General features: G+C 45.8%; 1 protein-coding gene across 1 annotated transcript; it reads left to right on the top strand.

The window, feature by feature from the left end:
* The first annotated feature begins 1424 nt into the window (after positions 1-1424).
* On the top strand, positions 1425-17894 carry LOC149320327 (uncharacterized). Its single transcript, XM_089500609.1, has 6 exons — positions 1425-2046; positions 4942-5355; positions 6222-6348; positions 8111-8175; positions 10663-10789; positions 15720-17894. The coding sequence occupies exons 1-6, from the start codon at positions 2005-2007 to the stop codon at positions 17798-17800; spliced, it is 2856 nt and encodes a 951-aa protein (XP_089356735.1). The 5' UTR covers positions 1425-2004; the 3' UTR covers positions 17801-17894.
* The last annotated feature ends 324 nt before the right edge of the window (positions 17895-18218 follow it).

Below are 18218 nucleotides of genomic sequence, written 5' to 3' on the forward strand. Positions count from 1 at the left end.
ACAGTGGAACACACTCCCTCGGAGTGTAGTGGCGTCTCCTTCCTTGGAGGTCTTTAAGCAGAGGCTGGATGGCCATCTGTCGGGGATGCTTTGATTTGGATTTCCTGCATGGCAGGGGGTTGGACTGGATGGACCTTAGAAGGACTGAAAGATTCTTTGGTTGGTTCAATGCCAATTTTGAGAGTTGAAATAAGTTACAATTATTGTTTATTCAATTATGTTTACGTTTTTTTGCAAAAGATCTGCCACATTAACTTTCCGGGTGTTGTGGGATCTTTAAAAGCCTGGACTTCTCTCACTAAGTCCACCGGCTTGACAGAGCAGAGGGACAAAAGGACTCAGAAATGCTGATAATCCAAAAATTGTTTATTGCCGGCAGACCTCAGTGGAAATAAATTATTCCAAATACTGAGGCGAAGAACCAAAGAAAATGGCTGTTCATACAGTAATTCCAAGAAGGAGGTCCCTAACAATACATTCTATTGGCTGGTTGAAAGTGCAAACGTACAAAACTTTCTTACTATCAGGACACAGATTTTCTGAATATTAAAACACATTTTTTACACATTTGGAATATTCCATCACTCCTTATCACCTATGTGTTGTTTTCCTCATCCAAGGATCCTGCTTCTAATTGTTTGTACTATGATTGGTTCCTGTATTGCATGGTAACTTGTGGGAAAGAGGGCTGGACTACACTGTGGGAATGTTTATTCTTTTGAGAGAAAAAAGACTGCTCCAGGAACCCCTCTTTCCCCCACAGCCCCACATTCTCCACCAAAAGCAGGACTGCTCTTCACACTCGGCAGGAGGCACCCTCCACACTGGAGAAGCAAGGCAGCCACTGGGTCAGCTAATGTGTGTGTGTGTGTGTGTGTGTGTACACATACACACACCACTGGGGCAGTCAAAGGGGGTGTCCAAGGGTTTTATGGCTATTATTCCTCCAGTGCAGAGGCCCCTCCTGAGCCTTCTTCCCTGCTGCCAGGGCCTCCTCCTCCTGCTCCTCTCCAGCCTCCCTTCCTGTCCTTCTTCCCCCAAACACTCCTCTGCCTCCTCCTCCTCCTCCTCCTCCTCCAGGGTCAGCCAGGGCCCAAGGGAGCAAGAAGGCTCAGATGCCTAGAGAGGCCTCCTCCTCCAAGTGGGAGAGAAAGCAGAGGCCTCATGTTCCTAGAGAGTCCTTGAAGGGAGAGAGAGACTAGAGGCCTGTAATTCCTAGAGAGTCCGCCAAGGGGAGAAAGAGAACAGACACTCAGATTCCTAGAGAGTCTCCCAAGGGGAGCGAGAGAGGGAACTCCGATTCCTAGAGAGTCCGGAAGTAGGCGAGAGCAGAGGTAGCGCTGATTCCTAGAGTGTCTCGACTCGAGAGCAGAGATGAGGTTCCTAGAGAGTCCTTCAACATTCCCCACCCAGAGGGAGCGAGAATAGAGGTTTCAGGTTCCTAGAGGGTCCCCTCGGAGGGAGAACAAGCGGAGGGCCTAGATTCCTAGAGAGGCAGGAAAACTTTTTGGAAAGGCCAGGTGTTAGTGGGAGAGAGAAGCCCAGAGAGAGAGGGGGAAGGGAGTGAGTGAGTCCCCCTCCATGGGGCATTGTGGGGGCTGTCTGTGGTTCTTAGGGGCCAGGGATCCTTGGAGAGAGAGAGAGAGAGAGGGAGCACTTTGGGATGAAGGGAGACCCAGCCCTTGAAGGGAGAGCTCTGCTGTGAGGAGGAGGAGGAGGAAGAAGAAGGGGGCAGGAGGGATGGAGAGGATGGGGTCCCTTCTGGGAATAGAGGGAATGCTCTCAGGGAGGGAAGGGCCCCAGGAGAGAAAAGGGGAAGGGAGGCCACCCTGCGTCCGTTCACCACTCCTCACAAACACAAACACAACCAGCTTTAAGAATGTCTCTCCTTATGAATATAGGAAGGAGACCAGAGAGGCACAAATGTTCCTGACCCTCTTACCTTCACAACAACCCAGTGAGGTAGGCACAAGAGAGGGACCATGAAGACCACAGACTAACCTTATGACCATCCAAAAAGGCAGAAACATCCCTGTCAGGAAAGAGGTGAGTCTCTGATCTGCTCTGAAGGATTCAGTCCTGAAGGTCTGGAAAGTGAGGAAATAAGTTTGTTTTTCCATACTATTTTCTTGGGAAAATCAGTACTTCTGAATGTCAACCTTAATAAATAAATAATAAAAAATATTTATATACCGCCCTTCTATAAAACCAGGGCGGTGTACAGCATTCATAAAATACATAAAATTATCATATACATAAACAAATACAATAAAAACATTCCAGCCAGCTTGCCACTGCTGACAGAGAGGGGAGGGAGGAGTTAGTCGGGGCTAGCATCTGCGAATGCTTGTTTAAATAAAAAGGTCTTCAGCCCCTTTTTGAACTGGGCCAGGGAGGTGGCCGAGCGGAGCTCAATGGGCAGGGAATTCCAGAGGGTAGGGGCCGAGATGGAGAAAGTCCTCTTTGAGGTAGAGGCTAGTCTGGCCCCTGGAACCCTCATTAGCTGCTGCCCAGATGTTCTGAGAGTGCGGGGCGGATTGTATGGGGAGAGGCGGTCCTCGAGATATCCTGGGCCCAAGCCATTTAGGGCTTTATAGGTAATAACCAACACCTTGTATTGCGCCCGGAAGCGAATAGGCAACCAGTGCAGATCTTTAAGCACTGGTGTTATATGACTGGCTGTGGATGTGCCTGTAACCAGTCTGGCTGCCATATTCTGCACTAATTGTAGCTTCTGGGTATGGTACAAGGGTTGCCCCATGTAGAGCGCGTTGCAGAAATCCAAACGAGAGGTTACCAGAGCATGTACTACTGTTTCAAGGTCCCTCCGGCCCAGGTAGGGACACAGCTGGCGTATCAGCCGAAGCTGATAGCAAGTACTCCTGACTGTCGCATCCACCTGAGATGTAAGGTGGAGCGACGAATCAAGGAGCACCCCCAGACTGCGTACCGAGTCCTTCACAGGAAGCGTGATCCCGTTCAGGGCAGGTGGAACCACCGCCATCCCCGGGCCAGGAGAACCTATCACGAGCACCTCCGTTTTCTCTGGATTCAGACTGAGTCAGTTTTTCCTCATCCAGCCCATTACCGACTCCAGACAGGCCACGAGAGGAGAGATGCCATCCCCGGTCACTGCATCAGTCGGAGAGATAGAGAAGACTATTTGGGTGTCATCAGCGTACTGATAACCCCGCGCCCCATGTCTCCGGATGATCTCTCCCAGCGGTTTCATGTAAATGTTGAAAAGCATGGGAGATAGAATGGCTCCTTGAGGGACCCCGGATGTAAGGGCCCTCTTATCGGAGCACACGTCTCCCAGCTGCACCATCTGGAACCTCCCAGAGAGGTAGGATCGGAACCACTGGAGCGCAGTGACCCCGATCCCCACCTCTGCCAGGCGCTCCAGAAGGATACCATGGTCTATGGTATCGAAAGCCGCTGAGATGTCCAAGAGCACCAACAGGGACAGGCTTCCCCTGTCAATGCCCAGACGGAGATCATCGACCAAGGCGACCATGGCAGTCTCAACCCCGTAGCCCGCCCGAAAGCCGGTTTGAAATGGGTCCAGATAATCCGTTTCATCCAAGACCGACTGAAGCTGGATTGCAACCGCCCTCTCGATCACCTTCCCCAAAAATGGCAGCAGCGAGACTGGCCGATAATTATTATGTACCAGGGGGTCGAGGGAGGGCTTTTTTAATAGAGGTTTTACAATGGCCAATTTTAGATCAGATGGAAATTGCCCTTCCCTCAAGGATGTATTAATAATCCGGCGTAACAATAAAGTTACCGCCGGCCCCCCCTGAGCCGCTAGCCATGAGGGACAGGGATCGAGAGAGCAGGTTGTCTTCCGAACACTTCCGAGGATCCTGTCCACATCATAGGTACTTACCAACTCAAACTGATCCAGTTTAATAGAGTCCACGGAGGCTCTGGATGCCTCTCACCTAGTTTCTGCTCTAATGCCGGCGTTAAGACCTTCGCTTATCTGAGAGGTTTTATCCACGAAGAAGTTGTTAAATTGGTCACAGCAGGCCTTAGAAGGTTCAAGGATCTGGTTCGGGGCAGGAGGGAGCTGAGTTAGCTCCCTGACCACCCTGAACAACTCTGCTGGACGCGACTCCACGGACGCAACACGAGCACCATAGAACGAATTCTTAGCTGCTCGTATTGCCTCTCCATAGTCCTCCAAAAGGCGGTCTAGGAGAGCCTTGTCGGCTAAGCGTAGGTGTTTCCGCCAGCGATGCTCTAGCCGTCGCAGAACCTGCTTCCTCGCCCGGAGATCTTCCGTATACCAGGGCTTTCATTTGGAAGCGGGCCTGAGAGGGCGCTTGGGAGTGATACTGTGTATAGCCCTGGAAAGACCGGTATCCCAGATACCAGTCAGGGCATGAACAGAGTCGCCGTCCAAGCATTTGGGTGACTGTATAGGAAAGTAGTCTTCCTTGTAACATAGGAAAGAATTCTTCATATTCCCCTGATCCTTTCCCCTTTTCCAGTTCCAGCCCTTAGGCTGCCATCCTTCACCTGCTTTTCTGGGAGGAAAGGCCTCTCCAACTCTCTCAGCCTTTAAGGTTCCAGAAGACTTTATGCAACAAAGCAAATATGATATAATAGGCCTCACTGAAACCTGGTGGGATGAGTCTCATGATTGGAATCTGGAAATAGAGGGGTATAACCTTTTTAAGAGAAATAGGCCAAACAGGAAAGGAGGAGGAATAGCACTATATGTCAGAGATATTTACACCAGTGAAGAGATCCAAGGTAATAATGTACATTGATGGTACTTTGTAAATACTTGATAATATCAGTAATAACAAAAGGTATTGATTTTGCAGGCTGTTGCAGCAGAGCATCTTAGGGACATCTTTGTCCTCAGACGGATGGTGGAAGAATAACTTTGATCTTTTTTGTGGCTTCATTTGGTTTCAAAAAACATAGATGGAGGAACCAAAATCACTTGGTCCTGAAGGAAGAAAAGGCCACAATGACCTCAGTGCTGAGAGCAGTGGGGGAATCTGGGAGAAGACAATGCAGGGATCCATGAGAGAGGAGCTTGCCAGCCCAGAGACGCAATGCCAGGGCTTCAGACAGTTCTCCTACAAGGAGGGAGAGGGACCCCGAGAGGTTTGCAGCCGACTCCACCATCTCTGCCGTCAGTGGCTGAAGCCAGAGCGACACACGAAAAATGAGATCCTGGACCTGGTGATCTTGGAGCAGTTCCTGAGCATCTTGCCCCCAGAGATGGGGAACTGGGTCAGGGAATGTGGGGCAGAGACCTGCTCCCAGGCGGTGGCCCTGGCAGAAGGTTTCCTCCTGAGTCGGGCAGAGGCAGAGAAGGAGAAAGAGCAGCAGGTGAGAGCATATCTTTCTGGGGCCAAGGTGAGCAGGATTTGGCTCTAAGCTGCCTTTTTTGAGTCTCTGTTGACTTTGAGGGGCAAAGGCTGAAATCTGGTGTTCCCAGACTTGGCTTTGATAAGGAGAAGTGTGGGGAGGATTGGCCTTCTGCTGAAGTGAAATTTCAGTCCCTGAAGCATCTGAAAAGAGTGATTCTGTTTTAAAACCAGGTGTGTGCTCCTTGTGTGCCAGGTTTTCAAAGGAAGTTCCCAGGTTTCCCTGATAACACTGCCACACAACCTGACTTGCACCCATGATGTGTTCAGGAGAAGAATGGGTTTTCACCCACTCTAGCAAGTCACCAGTTTTCACCTCTAACGGGCGAAACATTTTTATCGTTGCTGAGTTTTTTCATGTTATTTTAATTCCAAAGCCAACATAACAAATTACCAACATTAGTGTTGTGCCCACAAAGTGTACAGGTGGGCATATCTATAAGTAGCAATAGGTTTTCATGTTTGTTTCCCTATTTGTCTATTTTAGTTCTTCATTACACACACACATACACGAGTTCATTAGTAGACTGCCATTATAAGTCAAAGCAGAGTTTTCCAGAACTCCAGATGTTCTTGCTGTAGGCTCCATGGAATTGTGTGTGTTCCAGCACATAGAATAAATGTATACCAAGTAATAATGCAAGTGTCCTCCTGTATTCCACCTTTTTGAGCTCTTATTTTGTATGGCATTTTCAAGTTGGACTTATGTGCTACTGGCTTTTTACTGGCTTAGTTGTGGTTGGAGGTCTCATCTCACACAAGCCTAAGCCTCTTCCCAAGTCTTTGCCATTTTCTCATCCAAGTCTTGAATCCTGACTGTTGTTTCAGGCCAGAAACCTCTTGTCAGAAATACATTCTGAATTCCTTGGGGCAGAGAAGGCTCCATTGGATCCCAGGCAGAGTCCCCAATGGAGGGTAGTCAAGGAGGAGTTTGATGCAGGAGGGCCCCTGCAAGGTAAGGATGCCTCTTTGTTGTTGATGTGTGTCTTCAATGAATTTACAGCTTATGGTGACCTAAAGCTTCACAGGGTTTTCTTGGCCAGATTTGTTTAGAGGAAGTTTCCTCTTGCCTTCCTCTTGAGGCTGAGAGACTGGCTTGCCCAAGGTCACCCAGGGAGTTTCCATAGCAGAGACAGAATTCAAACCTTAGTCCCCTGAGCCGTAGCCAAGTGCTGAAACTACTACAGCACACTGGCTCTATTTCCCCCAATGAAAGGTATTGGACTTTTTGATCTGATGTGGAACATCCATGTTCAGCCCATGATTGTGGAAGTGGAGTTGTGCATGCAGGGTCACTGGGTTTCCAGAAGCATCTGTAGGAATTCATTTTACTTAGATGCAAAGAGACTGACATTCCACACCAAGGATGTGTAGTATGTTCAGTGAATATCTCCGCAAACAGACAGTTATACTCTCCATATTTGATGTAGCATCTTGGATGCTTTGTGTTAATTCTCATTTTGTGTGAGTGTTGGTGTGTGTACATATTTTACCTGATGTACCACTGTATATCCCACAATCCATTCAGTCATACATTTGGTAGAAAACATTGCCATTCAGCCCAAGGGTTGCACAGCTTGTGTGATTCTCATCTCCACATGTGGAGATTGATTTTCTGCATCTCTGGCTTAAAAGGCACATCTTGTACCCTGTGTGTTTCTATTCAGAGCTTGCTTTGCTCTTTGGGTCTCAAGTCCCTCACATTCCCCACCCTATCCTTTTCTGTTCAACAACCACTTTGTGAGGTAGGTCAGGCTCAGAGAGAGCGGTCTGCCAGTGTCTTTCAGGTCTCCTGGGATGTTAGAACTGAACTTTCCCAGTCCAAGAGTTGAACCACTGCACCCAAGCTCCTTCTGCATTTTCCAGGCCTGGAAATGTTCTTTTGTGCCAAGACTTCCAAGAGAATACAGGTGTATCTCATTGAACAAACTCAGTGTGTCCCAGAGCATTCCTTCATTAACAGTAAATTTGGCATGAGAGGCACAAATCATATGAGAAGACAAGGGATGAGTTCCTGAACCACAGAAAAAGAACTACCAATATCCACTTATGAAGTGAAACCGTGAGGTCAGGGAAGCCTTGTGTGAATAAACAAAAATGTTTGGAACCTTCTAGAACCGATCTGTAGCCTTCTTCCATAATGAATTCAGGAATGGCATTTTATTTTACCACCCCCAACTTTTCTTACTATTTCCATTTTGATGGCCAAACTCATACATCTGTAAGTTGTTTTTTTTTAAGTGTCAGGGATAGCTGTTGAGACAGACTTCTCTACTCTTCCATTTCATTTCTCTTTAGCTGTTCCTTTATGCTCAGCGAGAGTCTCCAGAGGCATCTTCTGTTTCCCTTGTATGTTGTGGGCAGGAACAGACGGCTGCAGTAGGATCAGATAGAGCAGAATCCCACTGTTTCCCAAGCGTTAATGCATCGTTTACTCCAGACATATTGTGCAACCAGATGCTGAAAACCCTATGTGGTTTCTAGCTCTCTTTCACCATCCTTTCAATGCATATGCTGCTAAAATAGTTTCAGCTGTGCAGAGGATCAAGAGGAAATGGGGACAAGGCGGGTATAATATGACTTTGTAAAAAGGAGCTTGCTTGTCAGAGGTTTTGTTAACTGAGGGGTGCCTGTACTTCCTAGTGAGCCTTTAAGATTGCTACAGTTAACAGCAACAGATGTGACTGGATTCTCCCCTGCCTTGGTTTCTCCCACAGAGGCTGGAATGATCCCACCAGCAAGACCTCGGTCAACTCTCCCTCTTTGCGGTGAACCAGATCAGGTAAGCCATCTGTCAACTGGTACAAGTCTCATTCTTTTATAGGCAGAAAATAAATAAATAGGTAGGAAGAATGCAGCATGGGTAGTTAATCATCTGTGCCTCATCCTTTGGATGTGTATACTTGTAGTAGTTTTCCAGCAGTGGAGGAAAGGAATCCTCAATTGGGTTAGTTCCCTCCTCTCACTCTAATAGACAGAGACTAGGAAGTTGCAGGTGACATAAAGGAGGGAATACCCCTGACCTTCCAGTCTGTTCCTGCCTTGCTCCAGATAGGTCATTCTTGTTTTTCTCTCCTTTCCTTCACCTTTTACAAAAACAACAACAACAACAAAAAACCCTTTTCCTTATCCTTCCCTCCCTTCCTTCCCTGAGTGCAGGACTAGATAGGGAGTCAGGAGCCTTAACATGGACAATGTGGAGGAGAGCCCTGGCATGTCTGGGGAATCCTCGCATTTTGAGGGCATCCCACAGTGAGCTCAGACAGCGGCTCAAGCGGAGACCCCCAGAACAGCGTGGCCGGAGGAGGGAGAACCTTCATCTACGAGCCCAGAGGCGCCATGCTGCTCTCGCCCTTCCCAAGATCAGGAAGGGGTGGCACAGCCAGCGGAGACCTTAGGACATGTAAAGAGTCCTGCTTTGCCTCTCCCGGCAGTCTCTCCTTTTACCCTCCCACCTAAGATTTCCTCCCTCCTGGCCTCACTAATCGCCATGCAGGTGTCTGCCATTGCAGGCCAGACTGGCGCCTTGTCCTCACTCCAACCTCAGGCCATGACCAGCGGATTGCCCGCGGCCCAGTCTGCCCCTCCCAAGATCCCCCCAGAGACTCCTTCCTGGGGCAGGAGGATGTCATCCACCGGGCTCATTCTTCCTTTTCTTCAGTGCCAGCCAGATCTTCATCAGAGGCCATACCAGATAATGAGAGGGGCAAATTCAAACATAGGCTCCATAAACATCACAGAGCCATTAAAAGCAGCAGGAAAAAGCCCGCCAAATCCACTCACTCCATGACTTTTCATAAGAGAAGGGCAACATCTAATGGCTACCATTCAGACTACAAGAAAGCTACACTTCTACTTTCCAATCATTCCTCAGAGGACCTTATGGATAACTCCCAGTCACAGTCGGTTTGTGAGGAGAATGAAAATGACCTTCATGAGGAAGAGGAGGTGGACATGCCCCTTCCCCCTTCCTCTGCCAGACAATTTGCTGATGATGATTTTTCCATTCTCCTTTAAAAAGCCATTAAGGCTCTGGAATTGTCTGACACACCGAAACCCACCCAGGTTCTGAACAATGACTTGTGTCATGGAAAAGGCGACTCCTTGCCATGTCCCTGCCCCCCTTATACAGAGGTCCCATTTCCTGCTGACTTTATGAGAGTGGTAAGAGAAGAGTAGTCAGACCAAACCCTTCAGCAGTTAAACGATTTTTACACCTTACCAAACTCAGTGATGTCTAAATTCTAGGTCCCCTTGGTTGATGCCCCAGTCTTGCAACTTGTGTCCTTGGCCATTTATGCTAAAGATGTCAATGACACACTAAAAATTCCAGAAGACAAGACAGTAGAATCAGCCTAAAAAAAAGTTTTGAGGCTTCTTCCACAGCCATCAAGGCTTCATCTTCTGTCTCTATCCTCTCAAGGGCCACTAATGGCTGGGCAAAAGACCTTATTCAGTTAGTGCCCAAAGGTGATACCATAATAATCATAGAATCGTAGAGTTGGAAGAGACCACTAGGGCCATCCAGTCCAACCTCCTGCCATGCAGGAAATCCAAATCAAAGCATCCCTGACAGATGGCCATCCAGCCTCTGTTTAAAGACCTCCAAGGAAGGAGACTCTATCACCCTCCGAGGGAGTGCATTCCACTGTCGAACAGCCCTTACTGTCAGGAAGTTCCTCCGAAAGTTGAGGTGGAATCTCTTTTCCTGTAGCTTGCATCCATTGTTCCGGGTCCTAGTCTCTGGAGCAGCAGAAAACAAGCTTGCTCCCTCTTCAACATGACATCCTTTCAAATATTTAAACAGGGCTATCATATCACCTCTTAACCTTCTTTTCTCCAGGCTAAACATCCCCAGCTCCCTAAGTCGTTCCTCATAGGGCATGGTGTCCAGACCCTTCACCATTTTTGTCGCCCTCCTTCGGACACGCTCCAGTTTCTCAATGTCCTTTCTGAATTGTGGCGCCCAGAACTGGACACAATATTCTAGGTGGGGCCTGACCAAAGCAGAATACAGTGGCACTATTACTTCTCTTGACCTAGACACTATACTTTTATTGATGCAGCCTAAAATTGCATTGGCCTTTTTAGCTGCCGCATCACAATGTTGACTCATGTTCAACTTATGGTCTACTTGGACTCCTAGATCTCTTTCACATGTACTTTCATTCAGCCATTTCAACTGGTGAGACTGTTTTGTTCTAATTGCCAGAGCTGGCAGCCATCTTGATGTCCAGTGTGAGCAAGAACCTTTTTCTTTTGTCTTTAGAGCCTGTTGATGTTTGAGGAGGTGGTCGTGTCTTTCTCCCCGGAGGAGTGGGCCCTACTGGATCCAGACCAGAGAGCCCTGCACAGGCAGATCACAGCAGAGATCTCTGGGATCATGGACTCTCTTGGTAAGGCTCTCTCTTTCCCTGGATGATTATGTCTTCTCTTTTAAGATTCATTTATAATAATGGCATTAACAGATACAGTACTTTGAAGGGGGTTCTGATGGGAAAGGGAAGAGCCCTGTATATGCAGACCATGGAGGAAACCTATGAGGTTATGGGCTGTCTTGGTAAAGCTATATTATTCCCTTGTTGGTCATTTCTAATTTAAAATGTGGTTGGATTGCATGCTTCTGTGAGGCAAGAAGCTATGCTGGTAGAATATGGCTGGTAGTAGGGTCTCCTAAGACAGCTTTTCCTGAAGAGTCAGAAGAAATGTCCCAACAGCTAGTGGGCAGTAGCAATAGTATGTGTGGTGGGGTGACACTGATGGAAGATCTCTCCAGGATTGAAGAGCAGAGGACAAATATGAGTAGTACTAAGGATGCAGTTGGACTCATAGCTTAAAGATAAAGCTTATAAAATGAAAACATCTAAAAAGCCTCACAGCAAAAAAAATTAAACAAAATTATTTATTTAAAACAATGTAAATTTATCATAAGGCATACAAAGTTTAAAAAACTAAAACATATAACCCATATAAAATCACCTATCCTGATTACAGTCAACCCTCCACATTTGTGGGTGTTAGGGGTGCAATACCCCTGCAAATGTAAAAAAATTACATATACTTTCCCATTAGAAGCCAGTTAAAGGATGGGTGGGGTAAGAGGAGCAGGCGCGCATGTTCCTCTCCTTCCCCCAGCCTCCTGTCCCTATCACTGGCTCCCCACGCTTTTCTCAATGGGACAGCTGTCTTCCCAAACCACCTGTCCTACTAGGAAAAGGTGAAGAGGATCAATTCCTGTCATGCCAGACAAATGTAATCTCTTTTTTTGATAAAATTACCAGCTTGGTAAATTAAGGGAATGCTGGGGATACAATATATCTTGATTTCAGTAAGGTCTTTGACAGGATTCCCCATGACATTCTTGCATACAAGTTAGTGAAATGTGGGCTTGACCGGCCGAACCCAAAGGGTGCTCAACAATGACTCTTTTTCATCCTGGAGAGAAGTGACCAGTGGGGTCCCACAGGGCTCTGTCCTGGGCCCAGTGTTATTCAACATCTTCATCAAGGACTTGGATGACAGAATTGGGGGCATACTCATCAAATTTGCAGATGACATCAAATTAGGAGGAATAGCTAATACCCCAGAGGACAGGATCAAAATTCAAAATGACCTGAATAGACTAGAAAGGTGGGCCAAAGCTAACAAAATGAATTTCAACACGGTGAAATGTAAGGTAGTGCACTTAGGATGGAAAAATGACATGCATAGATATAGGATGGGGGACACCTGCCTGAATGAGATTTTTTCGTGTGAAAGGGATCTAGGAGTCCAAGTAGACCACAAGTTGAACATGAGTCAACAGTGCATTGTGGCAGATAACAAGGCCGATGCGATTTTAGGTTGCATCAATAGAAGTATAGTGTCTAGATCAAGGGAAATAATAGTGCCACTCTGTTCTGCTCTGGTCAGGCCCCACCTGGAGTATTGTGTCCAGTTCTGGGCACCACAATTCAAAAAGGATGTTGAGAAAGTGGAGCGTGTTCAAAGGAGGGTGACTAAAATGGTGAAGTGTCTGGAAACCATGTCCTATGAGGAATGACTAAGGGAGCTGGGGATGTTTTGCCTGGAGAAGAGAAAGTGAAGAGGTGATATGATAGCCCTGTTTAAGTATTGGAATAGATGTCATATTGAGGAGGGAGCAAGCTTGTTTTCTGCTGCTCCAGAGATTAGGACCCGGAACAATGGATGCAAGCTCCAGGAAAAGAGATTCCATGTCAACATTAGGAGGAACTTCCTGACAGTAAGGGCTGTTCGACAGTGGAACAATCTCCCTTGGAGTGTAGTGGTGTCTTTTTCCTTGGAGATCTTTAAACAGAAGCTGGATGGCTATATGCCGGGGATGCTTTGATTAATAGAAAAGCCTGGGAGAAGGGAGGAGGAGAAGTACACACACAAGCTGCCTTGACCTTGCAAATAGTTGTGAGTGTGATACCCATGAGTACGGATGTCTGACTATATGTTTAAAAGCTTGCTACCACGGAGGCTGTCTCGTGTCCTCACTAAGCGAGACTGAGAGAAACCATTCCCTATAGGATCTTATGGCTCTACCAGGTTCGTATGGGGAGATACGGTCTCTCAAATAGTGTGGACGTAAGCCATGTAGGGCTTTAAAGGTCAAAACCAGCACTTTGAATTGTGCTTTTGTTTAAAAACCTCCAAAGGAGGAGACTCTATCATACTCGGAGGCAGTGTGTTCCACTGTTGCTTCTTTCACCTCTAATTTTTATCCAGATGCTTTCCCCCTGGAGAGCATCTCTTCTCAAGTGTAAAAATCCAGATAAGACAGAGGTGTTCCTGGTCACTTGGAAGGCAGATCGGGGAACAGGGATTCAGTCTGTGTTAGAAGGGGTTACAGTCCCCCTGAAGACACCGGTTCACAGTTTGGGGCTACTTCTGGACTCAGCTTTGAACCTGGAGGTCCAGGTCAATGCAATCACCAGGAGTGCTTTTGCACATTTAAAATTTGTGCGCCAGCTGCTCCCATTCCTTGAAATGCTGGATCTGGCCTCAGTGGTACGTGCCTTAGTTACATCCAGTTTGGACTACTGTAATGTGCTCTCCTTGGGGTGCCTTTGAAGAGTGTTTGTAAACTTCAGCTGGTCCAAAGAACTGCAGCCAAACTGTTAACGGGGACACATTATAGACACCAGACAATGCCCCTGTTGAAACAGCACCATGGGCTGCCAGTTTGTTTCTGAGCACAATTCAACATGCTGGTTATGACCTTTAAAGCCCTTTAAGGCACACGTCACAAGCACAGTTGGTGGGGACCCAAGAGAGGGTCTTCTCCATGGCTGCCCCTGGACTCTGAAGCTCCCTGCCCAGGGAGACCAGAATGGCTCCTTCCTTTATCATCTTTCTGATGGCAGGCTGAGGCTTTCTGTTTACACAGGCATTTAAAACAGAAAGTTTATAAAGAACATCCTGGGGGTGTGTATTGTTTTAATGTGTCTGGTTTTAAACGCTTTTATATTTTTAAAGTGTTATTTATTTTAAACAAACCTTATTTTTATTATTGCAATAGTTTAATTCCATTTTAATTGTCACTTTTGTTGTATGGATTACACATGGATCTTTATACAGTGGACAAAAAGAATCAGGTAGAGGGAGGGTGGAAAACAGAAATTACAGGGAGAAAATTTACCAGCATAGTTTTTTTTTTAATTTTGTTTTTTAAAATCAAAGTTCCTTGTCACAAAAAGGCAAAAATCTGGACATTCATACAGGCACACACATGTTGCAAGGTATGCCTTATTGCAGTGGTTCCCAACCTTCCTAATGCTGCAAACCTTTAATACAGTTCTTCATGTTGTGGTGACCCCTCCAACCATAAAATTATTTTTGTGGCTACTTCATAACACTAATTTTGCTACTGTTATGAATCGTACCATAAATATCTGATATGCAGGATGTATTTTCATTGTTAGAAATTGAACTTAATTAAAGCATAGTGATTAATCACAAAAACAATATGTAATTATATATTGTGAAATATTTATTTCTAGTTACAAATAAATGAAATTTTGTCTTGAAGCATGGTGTAGCAATGCAAACCCCTCTTTAGAACAGAGCCCAGAAAACCCCATGATAGGTTTACCTTGGTCAAGAAGTCACACTGTCTCAGCTTCAGAGCATTGCAATGCAAACCCCCTCTTTAGAACAGAGCCCAGAAAACCCCAATCCAGCCCTTTCCTGGCCCAAAAAGGACTGGCAAAATGGCACTGCTTTTTGAATCTGCGAAAAGATGCCCTTTCCGCCATGGTGGCGTCTTTTCAACGGTCCTTTGACACAGAGTTTATGAATGCTGCGCCAAGGGAGCAACGCAACGCCCCCTGCTGTGTAGTTGGGTGTGCGGCATGAGGCCAGTGTCAGGCCAAACACAACGCCCTCACACCGGTGCTTACTTCTGGTCTGTTTAGAGTCTTAAGTTAACTGAAATCAATAATTTCCTTCAGTATTTGTATAGAGCACTTCAGCCCTGCATGTTATGAATTTCTCTGTCCCTTATTGCCATTTTGAAAACCTGGCAGCAAACCCAGGCTGGCAGCTTTGTTTTGCCATAGAACACCTGCCTTCGTACAATATGATCCATCTTTACTGAGCACTAGGCAGATTCAATCTCAGCTCAGACAGGAAGCTCTCCTCCCTCAACTTTTCTCACAAATCTTCCATCCTCTGTAGTCTTGCTCCATGTCTCTGAGAGCAGATGTCTCTGGGAAGGCCTCAAACAAGAGAGGAAAGCATAGTCCAGGGAGCCAGGTGCTTGCCCCCAAGTCCTTCTCTTCAGACATATTGAGCAGTTCCCTTGCCCTGTCATGACGGATACTGTTATATTTTTGTTTCAGCTCAAATAAAACTGGTATAGCGGGCTAAACAAAGATAAAATGATAAAAGGGTGTCAGCATGTAAAACCCTAAATGTCTTAAAGTATTATGAAAGAATGAAAATGTATTCATGTGCAACTTAAAAGGTTGCTGAGGATAGAGTATTTATTTATTTATTTATTTGATTTATAGAGTATGATTCCTGATATTTCTGATGGAGGTTGACCAGAGGTTGCCTCTCTAGGCATCTAGAGGTCCTCCAACCTGACTCTGTGGTCAAAATCCTTTGGAAGGTGGGGAGAGCCTTGCCTTAAGCTTGTAAGACTCAAGGAATCTCTTATGGGAAGTTACAGGCTATCAGATAAATCTGGATTTATGCAATAAAAGGGAGCATAACATCTCTTCTTTTGTTCTGATGATTCATTTGTCTTTTATCCACTTCCCATACTCTGAAATGCTTTTTTACACAATTATTATTTTTTGCTTTTTTTCTTCACAGCTGAAAACTGGAGGAAAACATATGTATGTGCTAAGTATTGGAATTATTTTAGTCAAAAACTGGAAGTTACTAAGCAAGCTCAACATTCAGAAGAGGAAGGTTACATCAGAGAGAAGCCCTACAAACACTATGCATCTGTGAAATGTTCTCCTCAAAATATGTCACTTGTGCCATGCAAGAGGTCTTATTCCCTAAAGAAACACTTCAGGTGTGAAATTTCATGTGTGAAAGGTTTTGATTCTAAATTGCACAGTGTAAACTATAAAGAAGCCTATACAGTAAAGAAACTACACAAATGCCGGAGGTGTGGGAAATGCTTTGCATACAATTCACTACTTATGGCACATTTGAAAGTGCACAGAGAACCTATGACCCGCTGGATAAACCATACAGGAGAGAAACCCTTCAAATGTCAAAAGTGCAGAAAATGTTTTACTCGGAAAGCAGGCCTTGTGAAGCACCAGCAAGTTCACACAGCAGAGAAAATGGACAAATGCCAGCAATGTGGGAAAGCTTTTGTTCAAAAAGCAAACCTTGTGAAGCAGCAGAGAGTCCACACAGGAGAACAACTATACAAATGCCAGGAATGTGTGAAATGTTCAGCTGAGAAATCACCAGAGATGCACCAAAGATTTCACCCAGGAGCAAAACCATACAAATGCCAAGGAAGTGGTAAATATTTTATTAAAAAAGGTCTTGTGCACCACCCAAAAATCCACACAGGAGAGAAACCATACAAATGCCAGCATTGTGGGAAAGGTTTTGCTCACCAGTCATCCCTTGTGAGGCACCAGAGAGTCCCCACAGGAGAGAAACCGTACAAATGCCAGCAGTGTGGGAAATGCTTTCCTTACAAGTCACGTTTTGTGAGACACCAGAGAGTCCACACAGGAGAGAAACCATACAAATGCCAGCAGTGTGGGAAAGGTTTTGCTGAAAAGTCAGATCTTGTGGCACATCAGAGAGTGCACACAGGAGAGAAACCGTACACATGCCAGCAGTGTGGGAAAGGTTTTGCTTCCAAGTCAAGTCTTATGGTCCATCAGAGAGTGCACACAGGAGAGAAACCGTACAAATGCCAGCAGTGTGGGAAAGGTTTTGTTAACAACTCACATCTTGTGGCCCATCAGAGAGTGCACACAGGAGAGAAACCATACACCTGCCAGCAGTGTGGGAAAGGTTTTGCTTCCAAGTCAAGTCTTATGGTCCATCAGAGAGTGCACACAGGAGAGAAATCATACAAATGCCAGCAGTGTGGGAAAGGTTTTGCTTACAAGTCAGGTCTTGTGAAGCATCAGAGAGTGCACACAGGAGAGAAACCGTACAATTGCCAGCAGTGTGGGGCATGCTTTGCTCAGACATCACATCTTGTGAAGCATCAGGAAATCCACACAGGAGAGAAACCATACATATGTCAACAGTGTGGGAAAGGTTTTGTTCAGAAGGCAAACCTTGGTTCCCATCAGGGAGTCCACATAGAAGAGAAATCATACACATGCCAGCAGTGTGGGAAAGGTTTTGCTTACAAGTCAGAACTTGTGAGGCACCAGAGAGTCCACACAGGAGAGAAACCATACACATGCCAGGAGTGTGGGAAAGTTTTTGCTTACAAGTCAGATCTTGTTAAACATCAAAGAATCCACACAGGAGAGAAACCATACACATGTCACCAGTGTGGGAAAGGTTTTGCTATGAAATCATTTCTTGTGGTCCATCAGAGAGTGCACACAGGAGAGAAACCTTACACATGCCAGCAGTGTGGGAAAGGTTTTGCTTACAAGTCAGATCTTGTGAAACATCAAAGAATCCACACAGGAGAGAAACCATACACATGTCACCAGTGTGGGAAAGCTTTTGCTATGAAATCTTTTCTTGTGGTCCATCAGAGAGTGCACACAGGAGAGAAACCTTACACATGCCAGCAGTGTGGGAAAGGTTTTTCTCAGAGGTCAAATCTTCTATCCCATCAGAGAGTGCACACAGGAGAGAAACCATACACATGCCAGCAGTGTGGGAAAGGTTTTTCTCGGAAGTCAGACCTTGTGAAGCATCAGAGAGTCCATAGAGGAGAGAAACCATAAAAATGCGAGGAGTGTGGGGAATGTTTTGCTCAAACCTGTCATCTTTTGAAGCATCAGAGAATACGCAGAGGAGCAAAATCATTCAATTTTTATATCTGAAATACTTTTATCAAAATTCACACCTTTTGAATATGAATCCATAGAGGAGAAAACTATACAGACAGGACTGTAGAAAAGATTTTTCTGAAATTTCACACCTTTTCAGTCATAAAGAAGTCCACATTAAAGAGAAACTATAGAAATACCAGCATTATGGAATCTTTTTAGTTGGTGGACAGCCTTTGTACATCTTGATAGTTTCCTGTGGAAGAGGGGGGCAGGCAGACAGGGGGCATTTATGGCCTCCACAGATGGTTACCTGATCAGGTGTTCTTCCGTTAGTTTTTCTGTTCGTTTTTCCTTGCAAAGGGGAAGGATT

The sequence above is a fragment of the Sceloporus occidentalis genome, unplaced genomic scaffold (assembly GCF_023333645.1).
Source record: "Sceloporus occidentalis isolate IW3139 unplaced genomic scaffold, rSceOcc1.0.p SCAF_1, whole genome shotgun sequence".
NCBI lineage: Eukaryota > Metazoa > Chordata > Lepidosauria > Squamata > Phrynosomatidae > Sceloporus > Sceloporus occidentalis.